At 44.5% G+C, this 26,448-nt stretch overlaps 1 protein-coding gene across 3 annotated transcripts in view; it reads left to right on the top strand.

Annotated features, from left to right (window-relative positions):
* PRKG1 (protein kinase cGMP-dependent 1) overlaps positions 1–26,448 on the top strand; it is a 507,011-nt gene that overhangs the window by 385,178 nt on the left and 95,385 nt on the right. For all 3 annotated transcript variants that reach the window (XM_075759023.1, XM_075759022.1, XM_075759024.1), the window contains exon 7: positions 1,379–1,473. In XM_075759023.1, coding sequence (XP_075615138.1) covers positions 1,379–1,473 — 95 coding nt within the window. The remainder of the gene's footprint in view (positions 1–1,378; positions 1,474–26,448) is intronic.

The raw sequence follows: 26,448 nt of genomic DNA, 5'->3' as shown, positions 1-26,448 counted from the left end.
ATATTTCTCACAGAGGGCCGTGACATCAAGAACATTCATCTTTCATGGAGCCCTTGGCATCCTTGGTATGTCACGGCATCCTCAGCACCCAGCGGACATCAGGGGCTTTGTCATGCTGCGGCAGCTGGGATTTATATCCCATACTGGCACGGGAAACCAGGGCCAGGGCTGTTCCGATGATCAATTACTATTTTTCTTCTGAAATCATTTCAGAAAATAAAAAGGACCCCTTGGTGATAGGAAATCATTGCTCTCAGATGTGAAGTCATCTTCCTTTTGTTGCAGTGCCAGCTTCTTCAGCTTAGGCTTACACTAGGTTATGCTACTCACGGCGCATGGGGTTACCATAGGTAGAACGTCTGCTCTCCGTCAGCAGTAATTGCTTTTCTCTTTCACTGCAGGAATAAAGAACTAAAAACTAAGATGGTATTTTCCTTTACCCTTCCATGAAAATACTATTTGATTTTTGCTCCAGCTGGAGTTATCCCCTCCCTAAATTTGGGAGATAGTAAAAAGGAGAGGAGGCATCCTTCATCTTGTAATGCTCCAAACAGTTTCATTTCAGTCACGTCTAAATGTAGACTGGTTTTGTTATTCCTTTCCCTTAACTTAGCAACGCACGAAATCACACGGAACAAAGCTAACAGAAGCTGATCGGAGGGCTGAGAGAGTTGGGGTTGTTGAGCCTGGAGAAGAGAAGGCTCCAGGGAGACCTCAGAGCCCCTTCCAGCCCCTGCAGGGGCTCCAGGAAAGCTGGGGAGGGGCTGGTGACAAGGGCAGGGAGTGACAGGCCAAGGGGAATGGCCTGAAGCTGCAGGAGGGCAGATGGAGATGGGATGGGAGGCAGAAATCCTTCCCTGTGAGGGTGCTGAGGCCCTGGCCCAGGGTGCCCAGAGAAGCTGTGGCTGCCCCTGGCTCCCTGGCAGTGTTGAAGGCCAGGTTGGATGGGGCTTTGGGCAACCTGGGCTAGTGGAGGGTGTCCCTGCCCATGGCAGGGGGTGGGACTGGATGGGCTGGGAGGTCCCTTCCCACCCAAACCAGTCTGTGATATGATTCTATAAGCCTGTACCATGTGTTGGTCTGGTACACAGAAAATATTTGGAACCTATTTGCGCTGCTGACTCCCTACGGGCATCGACTCTGGGCAGCCAACACCATGTTTAGAGTTAAAACCTTCAAAAAACCCCAAGTACTGCATTTTTGCAAGAGAAGTAAGTACCTTAGTGGAAAACAACTGCTCATTTTCTTGGATGGTTGGTTGGTGATGTTGTGGTTCCCAGAAGAGATACAGGAGATGACTAATCCCTCTCTGAACAAACAGGTTTTATTTGTAAATGAAAAGTTTTCTAAATGCTGGGGGGTTTTGGCTTTTCAACAGGTGAACGTTACCCGTGAAGACTCCCCCAGTGAAGATCCGGTCTTTCTCCGTACTCTAGGGAAGGGAGATTGGTTTGGAGAAAAAGCCCTTCAAGGGTAAGTGCTCCTTATGATGTAGCTCTTGCGTTGAGATAACTTTTCACGGACTTTTGCAGCCTTCAGAGGGCTCTCGCAATTTGGAAGGAGATTGGGAGTGGGTTTATGCTTCTGGAGTCGGGCGTTGTCGCTTTGTGTCGCGTGTTGCCTTGAGGCTGCACCTTAAGGGCAAAATAAGGTTTGTTCCGCAGTTGAGCGCCTAAATGTAGACCTTCCCGTGTTCATAGATGTCAGAAAATAGTTTATCTTTGCACTGTCTTCCCCGACCGTGCATTCGAAGGTCAAAATGTTCAACGTTTTGCAAGTCTGGAGTTTTTTTCCTGTATGGTGAGAGCATAATCGTGGTTTTCTCGATGGGGTAGATGGCTGAAGGCAGGGCGGTGGTGGTGGGTTTTAAATTGTCTGATTGTGTGCGTACAGTTTCGGTGGAAGTGGGAATTGTATGCGAGTGACCTGTTTTATACAAACATTTTCCTTTGGGGGATGAACTAAAAGAAGAGAAACTGTAAATCCATATTCAATAGGTGATTGTTATAAAAATACGCTTTATTTCCGTAGGGAGGAATAAGAGTAGGAACGGTAGAACCTGTGCTTTAGGCAGGAATTTGAGGCACCCCATTCATCGCAATGGACAAACGCTTCATCCCGTCCTGGGTACTTCTCTGTGCGTAAGAGCTGGTGGGCTTCTCGTCGGTGCTGTGAAAAGGTGTTGAGTCCCTCCTGAATCAGTCGTCTTCGAAAAAAAAAAACCAAGCAGCCAGAAAATTTGAAGCCCAAATTTTGGGTCACTTCTGGCAGCCGGGGAGATGTTTCCAGCACAAAAATGAGTCTTGTCTTTGCAAATCTATACCTTAATTATAAAATAATATGGTTATTAAATAAATGTCCATATCTCAGTTATTTTTTTTAATACTAAGATGGGATGAACTATAATTTTAAATTTCCCCCCACAAATATATAAGCTGGAAACACTTTTTTTCTTTATTTCTTTAGAGCCTCACAGAAACTTGACTCTGAGAGCTGGCGTGTTTTTAAACCAGCACCAAATATTCGGAGACACCCACTCTTAATAGTGAGAGCAGGCAGTGGCGTGCCAAACAAAATCCTGTTTTGAAGAAGACTCGATATGGGAAATAAAAGGGTTTTCCTACCTTGCATCCCTACGCAGTGTACTGACGCACAGCACCGCCGTAAAGAGAATTTCTCATTTCAAATACAAACTGGCTCAGACTGGGATGAGTTAATTTACAATAAATACTTGTCTGTATATATTTAAATATTCCGTGCATAATAACTTTGATCTTCTGAAAGGAAATGGAAACTTCATAATTGAGAGTATGGTCTCACCATGGGAGGAAAGCGTAACACTGACACGTTTTTTTTGCGGGAGAGCTGGCGTACCTCCGGTGCCGTACCTCCAGTTTGCCGACAGGCTTGGTACTTCGGTAGCTAGATTTAAATTGGATAGTGTGAAAATACCATAATGTAAAGCATCCAGCAGCTCGATTAATTGCTAGTAAACGAGTAGCTTTCAGGACCGTGTAAGACGTCACTGTTCAGCAGCTTGGGAAACCCGTAGGATGTTTCTACTGCTGCAAAATACAGTTAGGGCGGGGGGCTCAAGATAAAATCAAATTTTTATTTTCTTGGCTTTTTCATCTTTGACTAATTTTTCAAAACTTTACTGGCGTTTGTGTAGCAGTACTTAATTACATGCTATTAAATCATGGTGGGATTTCATATGCATAGGATGTAGTAACAACTAAAAGACGTTTCTTCCTGGCAAGATAACAGTTGCAGCGTCCATTCAGTCTAGGACAGGCAACAAATATTATCAGCGCAGATAACAAACATCTTCCAGTCTCTCCCAGAAATACGTATGCCGAGGCAGACAGTGGGTGATGATATTACGTGATTCCGTTTTCCGCGCCGGCGCCAGATGGCACGCGTTATTTCGCGTATCCCGTTGCATGGCGGCAGGAACGCAGCGAGTTGCGAAGTGATCGGCCGCATCATCTTACGGTAATTCTCAAGGCTCCCAACTGTTGCACCGTTCCCTTACCTTCCCGGCTAATTGGCGCCGAAATAGCAGATGGAGAATTTACAGTATAGCAATACATAATTTACAGCGTGCTCACAATTAGTTATTTTTTCAGTGACGTTTTCTTAATTGGCAAGAAAATGTTTTGTAAGGCTATTTACGCTAATTATTGCTATCAACAGGGAAATAGCAATTCATTCAAATAAGCAAAGGAAAATAACTCAGTGCAACTTTGCGGCTCGCGTACAAAATCTAGCTAATAATTACGGTGTGATGCCTTGATGATGTCACACAGCTGGATCCTGCATCTGTCTGGACCACACCACATCCTCTTCCAGACATGATGTTTTTGGAGCAGCTATCCATCCATCCCATTTGATGGAACACATGATTTAGTCTGGGGTGGACAGTCTTAGGGAAAATGATGGGGGAAGAAAAGAGGACAGAAGAGCAAGTCTTTAGGAATATAAGAGAAGGCTCTTTCTCCTTCAGAACCCAGAGATGAACAGTTTGAGCTGTTGCCTCCTTGCTATTAGATTATATATCACATCATATATTACATTTAGGTCGTTTTGGGATTTCGCCTGGTTGTGGGATCCAGGAGGAGCTCCAGACCGTGGAGCAAAAGAGCAGCGGCACATGGCAGAGGGCTGATGTTTTGGAGAGGCACCGGTGGAGCCCACCTTGGTGACCAGGAGAGGGATTTTGAAAGAAATACTCATAGTGTGGTTCATAACACTTTTGACCAAACTGGCCAACTCTGGAGGTCCAATAGCCGGGTTTTTCTGGCGAGTGCGTTGGCTTTGTAACGCTTGGCAGCCTCAGGGCTGCGGGGCAGTGGCAATAGAGGAAGAATTTGGGAGAGCAGCCCAGGTTGAAGCTGAGATAGGGCTTGCCCTGGTCCCCACAGTAGATGTGGATGTGGTTTATGCATCTATGTGGAAATAGAAATTGTACTGACAAAACTAATGGAAATACAGATGCGCTTTGATTTACGTTTGCACAAATATGTTAAACAGATTTAGCAGAGACGTTTTCCGCTTAGTAAGATGAAGACAGCAGCTTAAGGCTTTTTTACGGTATTTCCAGGCTCTCATCGTTGAAAGGAGCATAGGAAGAGGCAGCTCCTTTGGAGGTGGCTGGGGCGGACACTGCTGGGGCAAAACAAGGTTGTGGAAACGCAGTTTTATTTTGAAAGCAGCTTAGTTTGCTCGTTTGTCCACGTGAGCTGTCTCTGAAAATGACAATGTTAATTTGACTTTCCACCGAGAGTTTATAAATCAATGCGACTGAAGATAATAAATCCGCGCAGGCATGGATTTGCGATGTCATTAAGCCAAAGCGAAAGAGCGAAACACGTTAGGGATAAGGATCAGATAAGATAAGGAAGTCTCGGCAACCAGCGTGAGTGATTTTAGGGCAGGGCATATGGAAAAGGTGTGGGAATTCAGGACGCCTTCCTGCTGCCGGGGCTCGTGGCGGGTCGGCTCGCGGATGGGACCGCGGGAGGAAGCCGCGGCTTGGCGCAGAGAGCCCCGGCCAAAGGGTGTCCTCTCATTTGTGAAGCAGAAAATACAGATTATTTTTTTTGGTGTTGGGGGTTTTTTTTTAATGTGTTTGTGGTGCGTAGGGTGAAGAAGAAATTGTCTTCAGGTCGTGCGGGAGGTGCTCTGCCATGGTGACAATTACAGTGATATTTGAGCTATGGTAACAGATTTATATATAAATTTTTTGTTGTCTTCGCAATGATTTGAAAAGGAGTATGGTAGTACTGGTCTCTCACGGGGCGTAACAGCAACTTCCTTTCAGGAGAATTTGTGTTATATCCCATTTACATCTCCGTCTCTGGAGGCTCCCGTGTCGTTATTTTCTCAGCGTTACAGAAACCATCACGGCAATTTCCTTCCTGACCATCCAAAAACTTTATACCCTATTTCCCACTAAAACCAGCGCGAATTGCTGCGATGGACGATGTCATCAGGCATCAGAAAGAAGTGGTAACGCACAGGGAAATGCCGGTGCCGCTTCAAATCGGAATCGCAGCTGGCAACGTCGGAGCTTTATTCATAAATTAATGTAGGAACGGAATATTATCCCAAAAACTTTTTTTCAAAAGTCCAGTAACTGATGGCTGAGATGAGAATGAGACGCTGATAAATAGGATATTAGAGTATTGGCAATGCTATCAATTTCTTTCTTTTTCTAATACGTGGTTGTTTTCTTTTGCTGTGGCCAGAGTTATGAGTCAGGCTCTAGAATTAATCGTTTTTATTCAACCTCTATAAATGTTGCAAGAGATGCTGGGGGTCCCGCTCGTGCTCCTCTTCTCCCTGCTCTAACTCCAAGTTTCTGTCAAGTTGCAGCGATGCTACCGCTAAACTGACCTTTGCGTTGGTCCTTTTCCCAGAGAAGAACCTAAAAATTCAGGTTTTTGTTAAAAACTTAATTGCCTGAACCTGGAATCCTGTTTAAGTGCCCCGCCTTGCTGCCCTGCTATCTTCTTTCTTACCCTTTCTATCTTCATTTTTACCTGTTTTGTTTCTTTTTGCCCAGAAATTCTTTTCCCCTGTTGGTCCCTAATAACTTTTGAAGGACTGCAGGGATTTATTTACGCAGTTCGAATGCTGGGGGAATAAGGCTGATTCTCAGCAGTTAGAAAATAGCCAACTTGGTAAGCGCTAGAACGGATTCGCTGGTGTCTTCAAATATTTTCTGTTTTGCAAGACCCACACACGCATAGTGCCCCGCGCACTTCGCACCCACCTTGGCTGTCCTGGAAAGGAAAAGTGCAGGCTGGAGTGGCTTTTTCTGTTACTCCAGTGCATTTGAAATTTTTTTAATATTTTATGTTATTTTATTTTATTAAATGGATGCTCCTGTTTGGACTGATCTTTGCTCGCACGGTAAACCAGGGTATTTTTCACACTCCCTTGCTCTCAAACGTTGCCTATTCTTCCCTTTCATTTGACACACACACATTTCCGCTTATTACGAATCACCTTTTGGGAGGTACCGAACCAGTTTTAATCTGCTGTAATTTATTTTATTTAATTTCTCTCAGCCCTCGCTATGCCTGAACTGTTGCGTCCAGAAAAAACTTTTCCGATGTCCTTGACCGAACTTTTCGGTGGGAAGCTTCGAGCTTCATCTTCATCGAACATGTTGCTCGCAAATACTGTGGTTCTACTGAAACCCTACCATCTGCTGACCTGTCCACCTACTTGGCTTGAATTTTCTTGGGAAAAGACAATGGGATGGAGGACTGGGAATGTTTATTGCTCTGTGCCATCTATATCCTATAGGACGATATGGTTTAATTTCTGTTTCTCCAGGGAGAAGGACTTGTCCTCCTGTTGCAATCCGGGTGCTCGGGAAAGGAGTCCACCACCACCACGGGGTGTTGGGGGGTCTGGGGAGCAGCCAAATTAACGCTGTGAGAAAGCAAGTGGGATGTGTGATGGAAAAGGGATGGGGAAGTGGGCCGTGCGGTCCTGGCTGGGAGAAGTAGGGAATAGTCCCACTGCCAGCGATTTCTCTCGCTCGTGGCCATGGCATGAAGCTGTTCCTTGCCTGTCGTGCCAGGGCTCACGATGGGCAGAGATTCACTCTTCCCGTTTCAACCCAGTTAGGAGCGGGTTTAAAAAAGAAAAAGGAAGAAAACAGCCATAGAGTAGAAGTTTGGTTCAGGATAATGTAGTTTTCCAGCCAAGACCCCGTGGGGATGAAGATGCACCCATAGCACTGGTCATTATAAAATTGAAGCAGTGCTTCAGATGTTGATGCACAGGAGAATGAGGTAAAAACCAACCAAAAAAAGACTTTTAACTTTGGCTTACAGGAGGAAACAGGTTGGGAAGCCCTTTTTATCGCCGTTGTTGCTAAATAACGGGGCCTCCTGCTAGTCCTGGGTGTTCTGCAGCCCTTCTGCTGCCCGGGACCTGCAGTACTGTGTGCGTAGCTCGGGGACTGTGGCTGTGACAAGTGGCTGCCAAGGAGCATCTGGAAGTTATTTCATCCATTACGTCAGCTGCTTTTTACATTTATTAGAAGCATTAGGCGATCTTAAAAGGTATTTCAGCCGTTACAGTTCTATTTCCCGGTAGATCCCTGCCCATAAAGTCAGGCGAGATGTGGGAGGTGGGAGCAGGGGGGTGGTGGCTGATGGGTTTTGACCCATCGCCCCGAGACGCAGGGAACTCTAGAAGCTTTTAAAGGGTTTGGAAAAGCTGTTGGCAAACCCCTGAAACAAAATCCTCCCGGAGGGTGAGAGCTCAAAAGCCCGGACAGCTGGAAGCGAGGAGGCAAAGTGACACTGAGACGGTGTCACCATATGGTTCCCCGTGGGTTGGCTTTCTTCCTGCAGGCACCTGGCCCTGCTCGGGCTGGGGGTGATGGCCGGGTTGACCTTGGCTCTGACTGATCTCCTAAGGGTACGCCACGGCAGTAATTAAACCCTACTGAAATGTCTCCCTGCCCTGTCCAGGCTGGCGGCGGGTACGCGGGTGCCCTGGTCTCAAAGGCCTCAGCTGGGCCATTACTCTAGCACAGATAAAGATATTTGGTGACACTGCTGTTGCAAAGTAAATTCTAAAGTCTTTATCAGGGCCTCTGCGGTTTGTTTAATTACAGTATTGCGAGCATGTATCGATCGCTGATGCAGTTGCTTCACGTTCTCCAAGTACACATTCGTTGCCCTTTTATTTCCTCGTAAAACGCAAGCCAATATCGCGTTGGCTTGCACAGGAGCTTGCGGCAAGCGTCTTCAGCTGGTTGCCAAAAGCTCTTGATGCTCCAGGAAGTTCCCTGGCAGGGAGGAGCCTCCCAATTAAGGGACTCATCCAAAGCCTTCAGAATGAGCTGGCAGGTTCACCCTGGTGGTTGTTAGGCGTGCTCTAACTCACAAAACTATGCCTTCGTCACCTGGCAGAAACAAATCTGGGGTTTTTTGGAGCTGTGTTGACTTCAGCCACCCCTTATATCAAGAAAAGAGGGGGAAAGGACCCCCCCCCCGAGAGGGACAGAGCGAGACGTGTTGGCTCTGACAGTATCCTGCCTGCAAGCGCTGCGTTGTGGCTGCCGACACGAAGGTTGCCTTACGCTTTTCCAACAGCAATGGATTGATATTGTCGACTCTGCTTGCCTTAAATAAGAACATAGAATGGATCATGCCAGGTGAAACCAAGGTCCATCTAGCCTGGCGTCCTGTCTTTGACAGCAACCCAAATCAATTGCTGACGAATGTCCTGAACCAGAGCTGGTGGCTGTATAATTCATAATTCTTGGTGGGTTGTCTGTTTACTTTTCAAACACATACAAGTGGTTTTAAAATCCAAGACCTTCTGTGGCAATTAGTTCCACGGTTTAAACGTGCAGGATGAGAAGAAATGCCGGGTTTGATGTGGGGTGGGTTTTTTTTTTTGGATGGGCCATCTGCTCCTCTTACAAGATGCCTCCAAGTTCTCAGACGTGCACTTGAGTTCTTGATTTGCAGAGACCCCCAAGAGTCTTGTTGTCTGAGGCCAGAAACGTGGCAACAAGGTATTTAATGTGAAGAGAAATGATGATTTTTCTTTACTATTTTTACAGTTTGTAGTGTCTTAAATGACGTGGCAAGATCTCTGGAGCTCAGTCCTACTTTTTCTTGAACAAGAACCACGCTTTGTATATAAAGATGTTTCACTTTTTCTATAAAGCTGTTTGGAACTTGAGCTAACCGACTGCGGTATCATTCCGCATTTTGCCAAACAGCTGGTCAGTCAATAATTTGAGGGTTTTTTTACTAATTTGCGTGCCGGTGCTGGTAACATCTTAGTCAAGCAGGTGTTGGTGAACCTTCCCAAAAAGCCGTGCAGCTTGTCGGATGTGCTCCGTGGGGCGAGTTACGCAAGAACTGCTCTTCCGGGCTTGAACAGCCCAAGGGTTTCTTCAGGACCGAAGCAATACGGCAAGGAGAGCAATTGCAAAATATCCTACCCACAAAGGCATCGCTCAGCGTAAGGTGATCACTTAAAAAAGCTCGCGTAGGGATGGAGTTAATTGGTGAGGCGGTGAATCGGGGGGATTTTCAGCTGCTTGATTTTCTCCGTTGTCAAATATCTTGCTTCTAAATTTCTTGAATTTCGAGGCAATTGACTTGGAAATGAGATGCTGCTTTATTTTGTAATACCACTGAACAAAGGCCGTTGCAGTTGAGCGACAGTAAACACCGCATTAAGGAGGAAAAACAAATGATTATGTACTTAAGCGAGATCAGTGAACACCAGAATTGGAGTCTGTTGTGCCTTATCAGTCGCCTGCCTCGTGCTGCATTTTGAGCGGCCGCTTTGCATTTCACAAGCCTGCTTGCGTTAAAATAATCAGGAAAATCCGTCCTTTACCGAAGGAGTGTAGACAATCATGTTGATAGAAGGCTTATGCATAAAATAGGCCTTTAATTTATTGTCTAAGAGAAAAAGAAAACAAATATCTGGTCTTTTTTTTTCTTTTTTTTTTTACTCTAGCAAACAAAAATCTTCGTTTGGGAAAACTAGCCATTGGAGACAGTTAGCAGTAAATTCAAAATTTTCCTACTCTTATTCAACAAAAAGGACATAAATAAAGTTGCTCCAATTTCTACAGGGAATTATGCTCAGTGCCAACTTCATGACTCAACTGTAGTTAATAAATAATCAGGTTGTTTTGAGTCCTAAAGATAATAATCATTAGTTTTTAAGAGCGCAACTTATTAATAGTTCTGGCTTTTTTACAGCTGAATCATAGCCTGGGAACTAAAACTGTGTGTTTGCTTTCCTTGGAGGATGCAGTCCTACCGAGAGAGCACAATATTCCTCCTGCTGAGTTTAAAATATATATATATATAACATTGGGCAAGGAGATTGTGCCGGATGGAGGAAAGCAGAATTACAGGGGGTTTATGGTGACAAATATATTTGCTTACGCTTACTGCGGTGAATGTCTCTGAAAGTTTTTTCTGCTGACTTTTTGCTTGAGCGTTATTTCAGAGCTTGAAAGAAACCCTGTTGCTGACATAGGCGACGTGTAGGAAATACCACCGAGGTGTTTTATTGTTGCTTTTTATTAGATGACAAAGCTCCTAGAGCGCTATTCGTATAAAAGATCATATTCTTACTGGAAAGTTTTGTGTGGTGGTTTGTTTTTTTTTTTAAATAGCACAATTTGGGGGATGTATCCTTCTGTACGGGGCAGGCTGAGTGAAACCAGTTAGTGGTAGGAACGATTGCGGGGGTCAGATCTGGTAGTTCTTGCTTACCTTAAAGTGTGTAAACCTGAGCTTGCAGCTTGCTTTTCTCAGCTGGGGGACGTGAAACAACCTGGAAGGGCTGAATCCTCCAAACTCCTTCCCTTTGCCTCGTCTTATGGTTTTTTGCAGACAATACTTGAACTATTCAAAAGAAGAACAAAAACAACAACAAAACCCCACCCATCTAACTTCTGTCCTGCAGCAACTTGCAGGATTTTGAAGTTTTTACATTCTTAAACAATAAGCCCTTTATGTCAACATGTTCCTGTCAAGAGTAAATGGTGATGATTGCATCAAAACATTTTATCCTAAAATTTCAAAATTATGATGCTTTTGTCAGAATGCTGGAACACTGGTTTCTGACAAATGTTTCTAGTTGGGGGGGGGGGGGGACGACGTAAAACAACCCATAATCCAAAATAAATGTTCTAATAGGGAGAGGAGAACAAAAATCCCTGCAGAAGACCTCCAGAGGAAATCACACATTTTCTTGGGAAAATGCTGCCATGGAAATGCAGACGAGAGAATTCCCGGTAGCTAACCCTCAGAGCAGGTTTGCAACAGTACGTAATCGTGGGGGAAAATAAGAGGAAAAAATAGTCTACTTCGTTTGGGGTTTTTTTGCCTAACTCCTATATAATTTACGCAGCTATGCATGCGTTTAAGCGTACATCCTTGAGTGTCATCGCGTTTAATGGCATTCAGTAACCAACGCCTGCTTATGGCACTTCATGGGATGGCTGCTTTTCCCTACGCGGGCTTTAATTTATAGACAAACTTACGTATGGCACAACATCATGTGGCTCCTCTTCTTCTTATACCCGGGATGGATTTGGTCTTGTGTGTCAGGCTTGTGACACCATATAAAATGACTATCATTTCTAAATTTTTCCTGCATGGAAAATGGAGGGGTTCTTTTGCAAGGGTGACGCACAGTAACCTGGGATTGGGATGCAGTGCCTAGTCATTTTGTGATCGTTATAAGGCGCCATCGTAATGTGACATACTTAATATTAAGCCTCATGATTAAAACATAGTAGAACATATCTTATAGGGGCGTATGAAAATAATTTCACCTCTAAAAATAGAGAATAATGCATTTTTCATGGCTTTCATTTTGCATGCTGAGTAATTTAAATACAAAGGGTGGGCCATTTAAATTGGCTAGTGATCTTAACACAATCATGATGCAGCCATAATAGAGCAAATTAGGTCCCCATCCGTGGAAGAAGAAGTTGGTGCAAGTTTGCAGTTAGTACACGTTTCTAATAACCTGTTATTTTCTTCATCGTGTTTTCATATTCAGCGTTAGGAACAACACGTAATGACTTTTTGATTTACATCATCCAGGTTATATTCAGCAGGGAAAAAGGGTCTTCACCGTTACAGGCTTGCCATTTTTAAGATGACTTTCTGTAACGCATCCGACGACGACGACCTAATTCCCTTTCTGAGCTCTCCCAACCCTGACGTTCTCCGACATCGGCTGCTGACTCTGGGTTGTCTCCTACGTGCAGCGAACCCAGAACCCTGATGACTTTGCTTGTGCTTCTAGTAACGCCGTTGGTTATGAGTTAAGAAGAGAAACATTGCGTCGCAACAGCAAAACTAGATGAATTAATGCTTAAGGAAAGTAGGATGGATTGCAGAGTTCTGCAACACCGTGAAATAATGGATCTCTCTTCTGATTTATAGACTTTTTTTCCCTAGATAGCTGCATCTCCCACCCAGTTTTGCTTAGGGGTCCGTAGTCTATAGGTGCTTCTGTAGTTCACAGGAGCACCATGACCCTTCCAAGGGATGATCCATCCTGTGCTGAAACTCTTCTGCTGTGCCCACTCCGGAGCTGGATGGATCCCCGCCTTTCAGGAGCCTCACGGAGGGCGGCTGAATCCCACTCGGAGGCATTGACTGGATTTCCTTCGGGACTGAAAAAAAAAAAAAAAGAAAAAGAGTGGCTGCACAGAATAAGTATTAAGCCTAACGATGAACATCTATTCTCCAGATGTTCTGTCGTGGCCATCCAAGCATTAAGTAACCTGGTTAACCGCTATGGACACGCTCAAAATTAAGAATGAAATATTGATAGGACCGGAGCTGGCTATTTGTCTGTATGAATGCCTATTTAATTCTATTTTGTTAGGAGCTCTGCAATATTAAAAGACCATTTTAAGATCACCCTTTTCAAGTAATGCTCATTTAAATTGACAAGAAGAGGTCAAAAAAGCAATGCCCTTTTTTATGGCGCTTAGTTTAACTATCTGAGCCTGGAGGACCCAATTGGGGGGGGGGCCCATTTTTAGTTTGTTTGCTTATTTTGTCTGAGGAATGCGTTTTGTGATGGGCTGAAGTCTCTCTCTGCGGCAGAGCTGTAACATTGTTTGTACCCAAAAGACTTCACAGTTGCGTTTCCAAAGTCTGGAGCGAAGAACCTGCTGCCCCTTTGCAAAGCTACAGCTTGTCCCCAGAGTGGTGGGCCGTCTCGAGGAGCACTTCTGCAGGTAATCGAACTTTTCACAGCCCAGAGTCTTTGCTTCCAACACCATCCCTTTCCCAAACCAAGAAAATAGAGCGAACGTTGGGGCTGCGTGCCTGCCATCTCACTGGAAACTTGGGGACGGAAGCAATGGCTTAAGTGCCCCACCATAATGCTAGGCAAAAGCGGCGACGCGATGTGAAAATCCTCTTTGTCGCTTTTTTTGGTTAAAGAATTGGCTTGTTTCCCTGAGCACGTCAGGAATTAGCAGTTTTACGTCCCGGAGGTATTTTCTGTTGAAGAGCAAACCTAGCACAGTTTGTTGTAGGGGAGGATGGCGGGGAAGCAGCTGAAGGCGGCTGCGGAATACCTGGCGTGTGGTTACGTAGGTATTGTGTCCTGCGGTGGGAAAAAACCATTTGGAACACGTGGACCAAGCTGGCTAATAAGCCGAAGGAAGAAATCATTTCCGTGTAGGCATTTAATGATATCTGACTGGGCTAATTACCTTCACGGCTCACGGTGCGTCACCCTGAAACATGGATCAGCGTCGTCATCTGCAAAGCGTCGCTCAACGGGACGAGCTGTTTATCACATCCCCTTTTTTGAGTTAAACGCTGGCTGCCGGCTTTTTTCGTGGCTTTGGTGCAGAGTGGGAAGCTTTTCACTTTGAGTGGGTCGGACTGCCGGGGATGGTAAACAAGCGCCTCAGGGCTGGGCGATGGGTCCAGGACCTCTGGACCAAGTCTCTTAAGGTTTGCTTTTCTCTACCTCATCTTCCCTCCATAACTACGCGGAGTTTTGTAGACCATAAACTACTCCTTTACTGTATATATTTCTATTTCGTGACAGTCATCAGTCTACCAGACCCCTGCTTGGAATTTAATTATTATTAATCATAGAATATTTAAGGTTGAGAAAGACCTCTAAGATCATCAAGTCCAACCGTCAACCCAACACCACCATGTCTACTAAACCACGTCCCAAAGTGCCGTGTCAGCGTGGTTCAACACCTCCAGAGATGGCAACATCAATTTTAAGTCTTAGAACAGATCTTTTTCCCCGTTTCAAGACTTGGCAGAGGGGCTGCGTGTGCCAGCGATGACAGATCAGGCTCTCATGGCTCCGTTTTCGGTTACAGCCTCTGAACATGAAGTAAGTTGCTTGACTGTTGAAGCAAACGATCCAGTTAAGCTTTTAAATACTCGGCACGTTAAAGCAAGTACGTGGTGTCCCAGCCTGTCCCTGTGGGATGTCGCTGGGACACAATCCCTCACCCCTGGGATTGTGAAGGGCAACTGGGCTGGCTGGAAATAATACCCTGAGCATTTTAACATTTAAAAATAAATAGATTGTGTTATCGCTAAACAAAGTCAGGTCTTATTTTAGGCAAAGGTGCAATCTGAGCATAGCTTTTGAAAGACACTGCAGCGCTCCCGATACGGCATCAGGACGTCGTGTGCAAAGCTCATGTTACCTTTATGTTTGGATCTTATAACAAATGTCTGAAAGCAAACTTTTAGAAATGGTTTTCCTATTAGGAGAGCACGTTATTTTTTTGCAATGTTGATATGGACGTTCACCTAAGGTATCTGTTTACTCAACACAAAAGATTCAGGTTGTTATAGGCTATATTATTTTGGAGCGCTCCTTGTAGGTGCTTAACGACCTACTAACATTTTGTTAGGCTGAACCATGTCACCACTGACCCTCAGAAACTTTGTCTGGGGCTGAGGGTTTCCATTTTTAACTCAGATGTAACCGGGGAATGAACTATAGCTGTGCCAATTGTGTGGGACAGCGTGTGAACCGGTCCAACCCCACGGCTGGAATGGGAACTGTGCTGCCAAGCTCCCCCCGTAACCGTCGTAGCCGGGATACTGCAAACCCTGCACGCAGGGCTTAAATGGAAGTTTGTCATTGGGGCGCTCCTCAGCGCCCTGGTAGACAGCGTGGTTTTTTCCAAAGAAGTTCCCGTGGTGGATACGGGAGCCCCCTGCTTCAATGCCTCGGGCTGCCGCTGAACGAAGGTGCGAGAGGAGCCTGGCCTCAGTGCTGGGATTAACCTTTTGTTTCCAGGTCTTTATGGGATAGACTGCGCCGTGCTGCCTTTCCCACGACTTATCTGCTCTGTTAAAGCCTCACCGTCACATCGGCACCGTTGATCCGGCATCTGACTGGTCGAGACCCATCCAGCCCTTCTCGCGGTCGCTGGGACCTCTCCTTTCCTTCCCATGGCCCTGTCCTCCTGCGCCCAGCCCTGCAGCAGTTGATTCTCTGCAGGTTTGAGGCTCCCAACCTCCTCACTCTCTTTTTGTCCTTCTGTAAACACAGGGTCCTTGTCCCCAAACCCATTTGCTATTGTGCTGCCAAACTGTGCTGGCACAAATCCTGCCAGCAGGCTGATTTCCTTAATTATGGTTATTGTCTTCCCCATTGTGCCATCTCTCTAACTAAACAACAGTCCCCCAGCTGCTTGTTCATCCTCTGACCATCATTCATCAAGCTTTTGTCTCCTTTCGCTGCCCAAGAGCTCACTGCTTTTCTCTTTTCAAAGAGAAAATGGACAAGATAGGTTCTGCTGACTTGCTGTCCCATGTCCCACCACAGCTCTGTCCTCCTCCTTTGCTGCTGCAGATGCAAAAAATTCCCACCCAGTCTCTTCTTGGAGCCATCTTCATGGCCCCCATTAACATATGACTTCTTTATAATCTGTATCTTCCTTTACTCTTTCCCTTCATTTCTTGCTCTTAGATCTTATCTTTCACCAGATGAGCGCGTTTTGATCTCCTCAGTCGCAGAGATAGGAGCTGCTGCCTGGTTCTCCTCTCTTCTGACCACTGATACTATTTACTGTGTCGAAAGCTGTTGGGATTTCTTGTCTTCCAATGTTACAGCATCATCGACTCATGATTTAAGCTGGGAGGGACTTGCAGAAGGCATCTGGTACAACTCTGTGCTCAAAACAAGTCTGATTAGAGCAGGGCCATGTCCAAATGCATGTCCATGCATTACACTAAATGCATGGATTTTTTTCATTTTCTGTCTTTCTTTCTTTTTTCAGCTTCTGGTCTATCAACTCAACTGTCAGTCTTCTAGTAAAGCCATTCTTAAGCATCCATAAAAAAGCCAGGACCAGCAATCCATTTTTGTCCTTTTAGAGTTGTCTTTGAAATTCAGAGCTGCCAACCATGGCCTTCTCTTGGCATCTCCGACTTTCTTCTTCTTACGTGCGGTGGAGAAGCTGTGGCCGTTCTTCAGCCTCTGTGCCGGCATTTGCAGGGGTGGTTTGCTCCTTCACGTCTTTCCCCTCTCTTCACTGGAACTTAACTCATTATCTGTGTCCTGATGTCTCACGGCTCATTTCTGGACTTGTCTCCCTCCAAACAGGAATCTCAGCCGTTTCTTTGATACCTCCTAGAGACAACTGGCTGCCAGCGTGCTTCCAATAAATTATGTAGACGTCCCGCTGGTTTCTTCCTTCTTTTGTTACTCCAAAGACATTGTAAGACTACTGCTGCAATTACTGTTATCCTAAATGATTGCTTTGACCAGGACCCTTTTATTTGGGTCCTGACCCCTCTGCTTTCTTGCCTCAACCACCAACTCTTTATCTCTGCCTTCATGAGTTACCCCCACCCAATCTTTTCCCGCAGTCGCTGGTGATTTTGGCAGCTAATGCCCAATTATTACGCTTGTGTAGAAGATATCTTTGTGGTTCTTCCTGAAGCCCCCCAGCCTGGGAGAAGTTCCCTGTAAAGACCCACAAAGCTGTCCAGGCTTCAGTCCTCCTTTGAGCTCATCTTTACTACCAGTTGTTTCCCAGGAGTAGAGCCCTAGCAATGTGCTAAGACCACCTCTTGTCTTTCCAAGCCGTTGTATACAGCTTTCTTCTATGTATTTTCTTCTGTTCCTCACCAGCCAACCACTTTTTCTTGGCCTCGAACTGGAGTGTAGATTTTGATGCCGACATAATAAATGGCTCCTGCCATAGTTAGGAAGTACACAGGTCTTCACCACTAGACCCTCTACAAAATGCTAATTTGCTGACAATAAATCTATTTCCTGTATTTATTTCAGCAAATGTATACGTTTGTTACCGAGGTCTCTGCGGGCGTTTGAAGTCCACAGCGGTTGTGGCCAGCTTGCAGAGGTACACGATGCTCTCAGGTGTTACGCCACCAGTGCGACGCAAATCGTCCCAAGTCCAACAGTCTGAGAGGAGGAACGTTTGAGCTGCATGCGTTGGGTTGGCCGCAGCTGTTTTCGGTGGTTTAATTGCGTTTGTATTCAACCAAAAGGGGAAAAGCTCATTTATAAGTACTAAGGCTGGGGCCAACCCTCATCGGAATTTAATTTTAGGTTTGTTCAGGCTGAAACAAGTGTTAGAGGTTTATATGGCAGAGCTTCCCTAATGAAGCAATTTTACTCTGCTAAAGGGGCTGGCAGAGATTTAAATTCATATGATTTTTATGTTACTATCAAATTCAATTTATTTTTTTTCCCCGAGCCTACGGGCTTTGTAAAATCAAGTTCTTGGTTCCTGAAGTCTGAAGCGATAAAACGCACATCTTTAAGGCACTTGCTAAATTCCGTTATTTCCTCAATCATGTTATAATTAAATGAAAAAAATGTTTTCAATTATAGAATTGAGAAGAAGCTGGAACATTTTAGAATAGTTATTGCCATGATGTTATATAGATGGTAATGGCTGTTACAGCAGGTAACATTATTTTCCCATTCCATAGTGTAATTTCAGATATAAGATGTTTGGGAACTTTACAGAGAAGTTGTCTTAAGCTGTGTAATAATGTGACTCTTGTACTTTTTTTTTTTTTTCCTTTCATACAAAGACCACAAACTAGTGAAAATAAAATAAACTGGGCTGGAGGGGCTAAGCATTAAATAAGGAGAGGGATGATGGTTTTGTTGGCTTGACTTTGCTCTCTTGGGTCCAAATCCACTTTATATTTTCCTAGTGGTTTGGGATTTTCTTAATATTGCCTGTGCTGATGTCACAAAGAAGAAGGGTTTTTTTAAATTTCTTCCAAATGAAGCCATCTGTTCTCTTAGGTAGCTTCAGTCTTGAGGTGACCAGACCAAGTAACTCCAGGTGAAGAATCAGCAATGTTAGCAAGAGCCCGATGATAACCTAGCCAAAAATCTACAGAAGGCATTGCTGTGGGGATACCCGTATTTTTAATTCTTACATGTCTTCTGCAGTGCCCGAGTGACTTTTGCACCGTGCTGTGGTGGAGCTGGTGACATGAAATATGTAGATGAGCTTCTTTTGGTCCTGGATTGTAATCTTCAGAATTATTTTTCGTCTTTTACGGTTGAGTAGGTGGTGTCACATTTAACAGAGGGGAAAAAAATAAATGAAACTGAAATTAAGGCAGGAAGAGGGAAAAGTTTGGGAAGTTCCTTGCCAGGGAATTGCTTTTCTAGACTGAAGACGTACGGCTCCTTCATGCCAAGCTGGGGTGCAGCTCCAGCCTAGAGCCAGCTCCTCCACACCTTGATTGCAGGAGCGGTCCGGAGTGTCTTCTCATCTCCTCGCTGAAAGGACAGGAATTAAGCAAGGTAAAACTTGATGGAAATATTTGGACTTTAAAAGGAGCTGAGCGTATGCGTCAGTCCACAAATAGCCTGGAAAGACTGCAGAAATGACGCGCAAGCTTTTATGCAAAAGCTGTAGAGTAAATCTTTCTCCCGCCAGATAACTGGGAGGGAATAGAAGTTACCCACTGCGTCTGCTGGTGAAGGCTTCCCTGTGATTTCGATATCTTGACCTTGGACATATTGAAATTTCCTCTGGTAATTGCTGAAACTTTGCAAAAGAAGATGGAATGAATTTTAAACTCAATATTATTCTGTTCTGCAGCCAGGTATTTCCAACATCTTACATTACCGGAGGTTAATGTAGTGCTTTTAAAGTAAAGATGACTCTAGTTGTGATATTCTCTGCTATCTCCCATCTGAAATCCTCATCTAAAATTCTCTTAGTGCTCTCTTCAAGCTTTCTCTGAATATATCTGCCTTAAGGAAAACTCAGAGGTGGCATAAAAAGGCATTTGGTTCTTGTTATTCAGGTGATGTGGGGTTTGTATCGTGGGTTTTAGCAGTTCTTAGTGCCAGAGCCAAAGTGTCTTTTAGTTTAGAAAGCGACATCATCATCATCATCATTATTATTATTATTATTAAATTAGTTGAATTTACTGGAGACGGGGGGAATCATGTACAGGAGAGAGACAAAAATCACATGAGGGTTGGCTGAAAGGGACCTCTGAAGGTCTCTGCTGTGACCCCCTGCTTGAAGCAGAGCTGTCACAAATGCTGGAGCAAATTTGTCATTGCCTTGTCCAGCCAAATCTTGAAAATCACCAAGGATGGAGAGTCGGTCACCAGTCGACCTATTGCACTGCTGTAAGGTGTTTGGTTTTTTTAAAGTTTTTCGTCATGTCCAACCTGACCTTCCTAAATGACAACGTGTGGCTGCGGCTTTAAAACAAATCCTGGAGAAAAAACACCAACAGAAGTGGTTTAAACCAAAGAGTCTGGCATCTAACAGGGATTATTGCAGCTATTTGTGTCAAAAAGCTATTGAGCCTAGTCTTTTGTCATAATGAAATGTGGGAATACAGCTAATCTGCATGGATTTGGGGGGGGGGGTGGTCCACAAGAGCAAAGGAGTTAATCCATACGCATCACAGTATATTTTTTTAAATCATCTTGCATCTCGCATCCTTTCTGGACAGGTTCCTAGAGACTTGGAGAAAGGCTGGGAAAGGCCGAGCCTTTTGTGCTGTTAGTTTATTGCCCCAGTGCTACAAAGAATTTAGGAAAGATTCCGATTTTAAACTAACCCCCAGCGCGTGTCCTTGAGCAGCGTCTGATGTTTTACAGCTAAGGAGATCACCTCTCTAAGCAGGGCATCTCAGAGGAACGCAAGCTCATTTAGAAAATGTTTTATCGTTTTAAAACCATTCACGAAAGGCTTGTAATAAGTATTGTAGTTAACCTTATAGCCTTATTTTTCCTTTTTTTCCCTTTTATGGCTGTAGAAGATATTTTTCCCACATGGCGATTCCGGATCAAGGGTAGTGAGAGAGTGGAGGGGGAAGTATTTTAATTGTCAGGAGCTTTGATTTAGTAACGAGAGACTGACACAGCGACACTGTGTTCCTCCCGGTGCTCGGGAGAAGCATTGGACCGTTTCACTTTGTGCGTCTTCATTTTCCGTCCGGCCTCAAGATGTTATCCGTACCCAAGGCTTGAAGAGAGAGGAGTCAACCACGGGGAAAGGGACTTTATTTCAGACCCCTAAGCCCAGCAATTTTCACAAATTTTATGGCTGATGCTCCCCAACGGCTCAGTTTACCCGTGATTTTGGTGATAGTTTTGTTGGCAGTATTTGCATACTCAGTTGGTTACGGCGTTTCCAAGTTATTTGCCCTTTATTGCCATACTTTCCAATATTAGTTCATCTTTGCTTTTCTAACCGAGGAGAATGTTTGACTATATATGATTAAGTTCCCTCTCATTTCTAAAAACACAAGGGGAAAGCAGTCATGTTTATTTGAAAAACGTTGCTTGTGCAAAAGAAAAAAAAAAAAACAAAACCCAAACCACCACGTTCAGGGAATTAGTCGACATATGTGCCAGTAACCGCGTGGGAATGCAGCCGCCTGGATTCGTGTCCTTGAGAGCGAGATTTGACAGTCCCCAAACTCATTTTGGATGTTCAAAGCCAGCTGGGTTATCTCTGCGCAGCATTGCTCCGCCACGTAGGCAAACCTTTACATTTCAGATTTAGCTAGGATTAAAAACCAAAAAAACCCCCACGCTTTTCTCAGAGGTTGTTTTTCATGAACGGCAGATCTAACTTAATAATGTGAGGTGATAAAACTGTACCAAAGTGTGGCATTTACTCATCTCAGTGTAGCGTAGCATAGTGGATAATGTTACACATCATCAAATCCACTGCACCGGATTTCATCCTGGTCATCGGCAGGTATTTTATCTCTTTCCTTTCTTATGAGCACGTGACGAGATTGAGATGATGAGAATCACGCGGTTTCTTGTGTTCGCGGAAAGGAGCAGGAGCGTGGTCTCCTCCGATACTCCGACCACAGGCTGAGCAGCCCAGTTGATAGGAAGCGCAGTTTAAAGTGAAGGTGGCACGTCTGGTGGGAGGCTTTGGTAAGGCTTTGCGAGAATTCGTTTGCCGGGTAGCACTGCAGACTTTTGCTAATTACTGCCCTGACTCTTTGCAAACGTTCCCTCCTGACGTAATCTGTGATGGTTTATGGCTTTTATGTGGCACCGTCCGCAGCGCGTCAGGACCTGCTGGGGAAGGACACGCTCCAAGGGACGTGGTTTAATTAGGGCTCGCCTTCATTAGGTTACTCATCTGCAATCAGGCAATAGCTCATCGCTTGCAGGTCATGTCTTTTTTTTTTTTTTTTTTTTTAAGTCCCCGGCCATTTCTAGTCCTAAATGTCTCTTGCAGGAGCTGTGGGGACTAAGGAGAGGCAGGTTGAGGACATGAGTTTCTCAGCTTCTCAATAACCAGAGAGTGCGAGCGGGCTTCACTGAGGACGCGTACGTGGTGTATATATGCTCAGCAAAGGCTGAAGGTCCTCCCTTTTCTCCGTGTCCTTCCTTGCCCAAGGAAATGCTATCCAATTTAGTTGTTCTTTCCCACCTCTCTGTTTTCCTTCTCTTCTCCATCCACTGGTAGGTCGTAAGCCTTCACGCCGGCTTTGTCCAACTTTGAAAGGAAAAAAATAAGGTGTAAGTAGGTTCCTACACCCATTCCTAGAACAAAATGCACGAGTGCTTTGGAAACAAGCCCTCGTTGCTTTTCCCAGACCACGAAGCAATGCGTTTCCTTCCCCAGGTCCGGAAGAGCATACAGAGCTGGTCGCCGATGCCTTCAGTCTTGAGCTGTAGAGGCATCGTGTGGCTTGTCTGTAGGTTACTGTCTGTCCCAGTCGTCTTTCCATAATACGGAACTGGAGAAGCAGCTTTTGCATGGCTTTCCCAATTTTCATTGGAAAAATTAGAAGCTATTTTGTGCACATCTTTTTCAAGTCGTAGCCAGAAAAAGAGAGGTACAAGAGCTTGGGTTCTTGTCTGCTTCAGCGGGTCCTGTCTTTGTAAGCAATAGGTCTCTTCTGATGGCAGCTTGGCCTGAATAAGCTGTAAAGAAGGACACGCAACAAAGTCCTGTGATTTTATTCAAATAAAATACTATACTAGTCTTTCCTTGATTTAAATAGCTTCAACAAGGGAAAACCCAAGTTCTTAATCTGTTTAATTCTGTACCCGTCACTCAGAAGAGCATCTGTCCTCATTAGCTAGACTTTGAGCTCAGATTTTATTCGTGCCGTTTAACGGAATGAAGTTCTGCTCCTCAGTATGTTTTGAAAATTAATTGGTTTAATAATAGGACTTTGTTTCCTCCAAACTCTTTGATTCTTTAACAAGGTTAAAATATCAATATATCCCAAAGCGAAGTAATTATTTGCGAGAGTTTGAGGGGTTTTTTTTCGATTCCCTGTTTGTGTTTACTTCTAGTGACGTATTAAATAATATGCTAAAGTGCAATTGTCGAGTTGGTCATGAAAAAATGGCTCAAAGACCGTTTCACGTGGTGCTGTACACCGAATTCCGCTGCTGCTGCTCTGCAAATTACTTTTCTGCAAGCGATCTTTGCAAAATTCTGTGCTTTGCTGCTTTTTATTTTCAAAATATTTTCCTATTATTGTTACCAAGTTGGTAAGAAAAGTAAAAAGACTTAGGAAAGCAACAATAACGTGCATGTGTATATATGTTATCAGGCATCTCAGGACACATAAACCAATTTATTCCGTTCTGAACTTACTAAAGTGGGACACCACTTATTTTGAGGAAATCAGTACGTAAATACATGGTTTCCTCTTTACCTGTTCAAGTTTCTTGGTCTTTTGGCTTTGTCTAGCTTTGCATTATCTGATCGGGGCGGGTAGATACGTCCCTTAGGCAGAGTAGGTCCACAAGGCTCTAATTTCTAGAACTCTTCTGATTTGCCCAAGATTTAATTGAATTGTCCTCGAGCGTGATAATTAACATTTAATATATCTTAAAGACACTCTTGTCACCCACTGACTGATTAAAATAGTAATGTACTGTGTGTGGTAGGATACTAGTGCCTTTTTTTTTTTTAATGAAAAACTTGGTCATTTCATACCTCTGGGTTGTTTCACTTCGGGAATATTATTAATTACTTGCTAGTGAGCCACTCGTTCATTACAATAATTCAGAATAAATTACAAGAATAATTGGTTTAAATCTTTAATAGATTTGGCAAGCCAGTAGGTATTAACATCCCGGTAGCAGCCTGAAGTCACTCGGATTCTGCTTTAGTCTATCGTTTCGTCCATACTACGCTTAAGCCACATTTTGCCTACAAAAATATCGATATAAATTCCTATAGACAGCTGTGTTTGCTCTCCTCTGTCTCTCCGGTCTTCTTACAACACCGTTCTACGTCCTGTAAGTATTACTGAGCGATTTCAGTGAGAGGCAGGGGCTACGCTCCTGTTGGAAGTAGATTTCCCATCGGCAGAGGACGTTCCCCAAGCGCGGTTGCCACCTCAGCGACGGGAAACGCGCACCTGGGGGCTCGGCGACAGCTCTGACCGCGGCCGACAGACCCCGCTGCGTCATGCGTTGGGGGGGCTGCGGTGAAATTGGGCATCTTTGCCTAAAGCTCTGCCGGCTGCGAGACTGACAGGCGTTGGGTGATGAAAACGGGTCACTTGGGAAAAACCAACGCGGCCCAAAAATGCTGATGGAATAGCAGAAACAAAGGGCAATACGGTGAAATGAAAACTGGTGAAGATTTGAAAAAAGAAAAAAAAAAAAGAGATGGAATGAGTGGAAAGAGGATGGGAAGAAAGAACCCTTGCAAACACAAGGAGTGGAATTCTTCATAACTCTTGCTATACAAAAGGAGTAGGGGATGCTGCAGTCATGCCTGCACGTGCAAAGCATCATTTGCAGGACTTTTAAGACTAATAATTGTAAATTTGCAAGTAAATTTTGTTCTAGAAGGTGCTTACGAGGCAGGGAGCTCTGCTTTGACACCATTCACTCCAGTTGCCTGCATGGGCCAAGCTGGGACGTCACTCCTGTGGTGACTGCTTCCAGGCAACCAAAAAAAAAAAAAAAAGAAAAGGCTCCAAAATGTTGTTTTTCTGATACTGTTAGCAGTTTGACCTATAAACGATTGGTATATAATTAGCTCCAGAATAAATTTGCTTGTATTTGCTTAAACAGAGGACTTTTATCTATCGTGGTCAACATATTGCACAAAGTATTGTGGTTGGGACCAGAATTAAATACAGAATTAAATTCTGCAGGAGGCAGAAACAGTGGTTTCAGTGAAGAAAAGGCTGGAGGGATGCTGCTTAGTAAGGGCGCGAAAGCCTGCTACCATACAAATCTCCTTTTTAAAACGTGTTAAAACGAGCATTTCCGGGAAGGAAACGCCAAGGTTTTAAATGAGTAAGGTTTTGTTCTTTAGGCCCTCAAGGCAGCAAAATATACAGATTAATATTGCTGAAATCCTTGCGTAGATACAGGAAACATTAACTTTTGTTTGTAGAAATTAAACTGGAAATATTTATTCCATATTTCTAAATATGGAAGATTTATATTTCTTCTGAGACAAGATGATCTAGTCTAACTTGCATCCTTGTCACGTAAGCTGATAATACGAAGAGCCCGTTTCTGGCATCGGTCTAGAGGGTTGGAGTCTTACCGTCGTGATGTGCAGAGTTCGGTACTAAAAGTGAACGCAAGAAAGTCGTAAATGCCTGGATCTGGCACAGACTCACGCGGCCCTGATAGGGCTAAACGTGTAAAAATTAAAACGGTTGATAAAGATCTTGAAGGCAGTGAATAGGAAAGGAGAAAGCTTGGGAGGAACCGACCACGCAGGAACCACCGTCACCAAACACCTGATGTCTCCACGAAAAATTGCCGGTTAAGGTTGCGTTACTGCTATTTCAATTGGTAATTGCAATTCAGTTTATAGTTGCAATTAGAACTGAGCTGGAAATGAAGGTTCGCTTATACCTTCTTGTGGTCTTCAGTTGGGCTGATGAGGTGGGTTGACCCCCCCGGCCACTCGCAGCTCCTTATGCCTTGCCTTCGACTCGCTCTTCAGAGTGAATCAGCAGCAGGGTGGTCCTTGGCACCCACTGGCGTGATGTCAGCAAATCCAGCCGTGATGAGACAGGTGAAATTGCGCCGGTTTGAACCACATAGGGTTCCACGCGCAGCTCGGTAGCAAAGGATAAGGCAGGAGATAGCCATCTCTTTTTCTTCCTCTCCCTTAAAAGACTACAAGAAGAACGATTTCGGCCGAACACGTGAATATCTGCGGTGCGTCTCCTCAGCGCGGCCGTTGCATTGTGTTGGGTTCCCCTTCCCGAGCTGATGGGTCCCCAAGGGACAACACCACGTTGAGTTCCTCCACCTAGTAAAAAGGCGGTAACAGCCTACGAGTAACCCTCGTGCCCCGACGCTGCCAATAATCCCTCTGGTTCTCTGAAGCAATTAAAAAAAAAACCAAAACAGCTGATTAAAATTAATAACGAGGGTTGGGGGTTGGTTTTTGGAAACATTCGACTTTGCCTCGTTTCTCATTCAGCAGCAGAGATGACAACGAAGGGCCAGAGGAAAGCACGTGTTCGCGTGGGGGTTGTTAGCTGTTAGTTGTGAATCTGGGTAAGTGCTGTTTATTGGGAAATAGGGTGGTGTTATCATCGTCACATATATATATTTTTATATATAATGTCGGAAAAACACTGCAGTGTCATGCATCTTGAGCGAAACACCGCTAATGTTTAGCTTTCTGATGCGTTTAGTGGATACGTGGCTTTCATATGGTGCCAGAAAACGATACCGAGGGGCTCAAGTCTTTCAATAAGACAACACTGGTACAGAGAGAAAATTTTGCAAAAATTCCCATTTTTAGTTCGTTTGGGTTTTTTGCAGAAACCAGGAAATATTTGTATTTTAGTACTTAAAGGTGAAGTGAAAACCTATTTTCTTACCTTTAGTCTTTTTCTGTGGGACCTAAGAGTTCTTAGCAGCTGGTTTTCGTCGTCACTGCCTCTGCGTGTCTGTGTGGGGTGAGCGAAA

This window comes from Balearica regulorum, chromosome 7 (assembly GCF_011004875.1).
Source record: "Balearica regulorum gibbericeps isolate bBalReg1 chromosome 7, bBalReg1.pri, whole genome shotgun sequence".
Lineage (NCBI taxonomy): Eukaryota > Metazoa > Chordata > Aves > Gruiformes > Gruidae > Balearica > Balearica regulorum.
The sequence above is the reverse complement of the archived record's forward strand: the minus strand, read 5'-3'. Positions and strand labels throughout refer to the sequence as shown.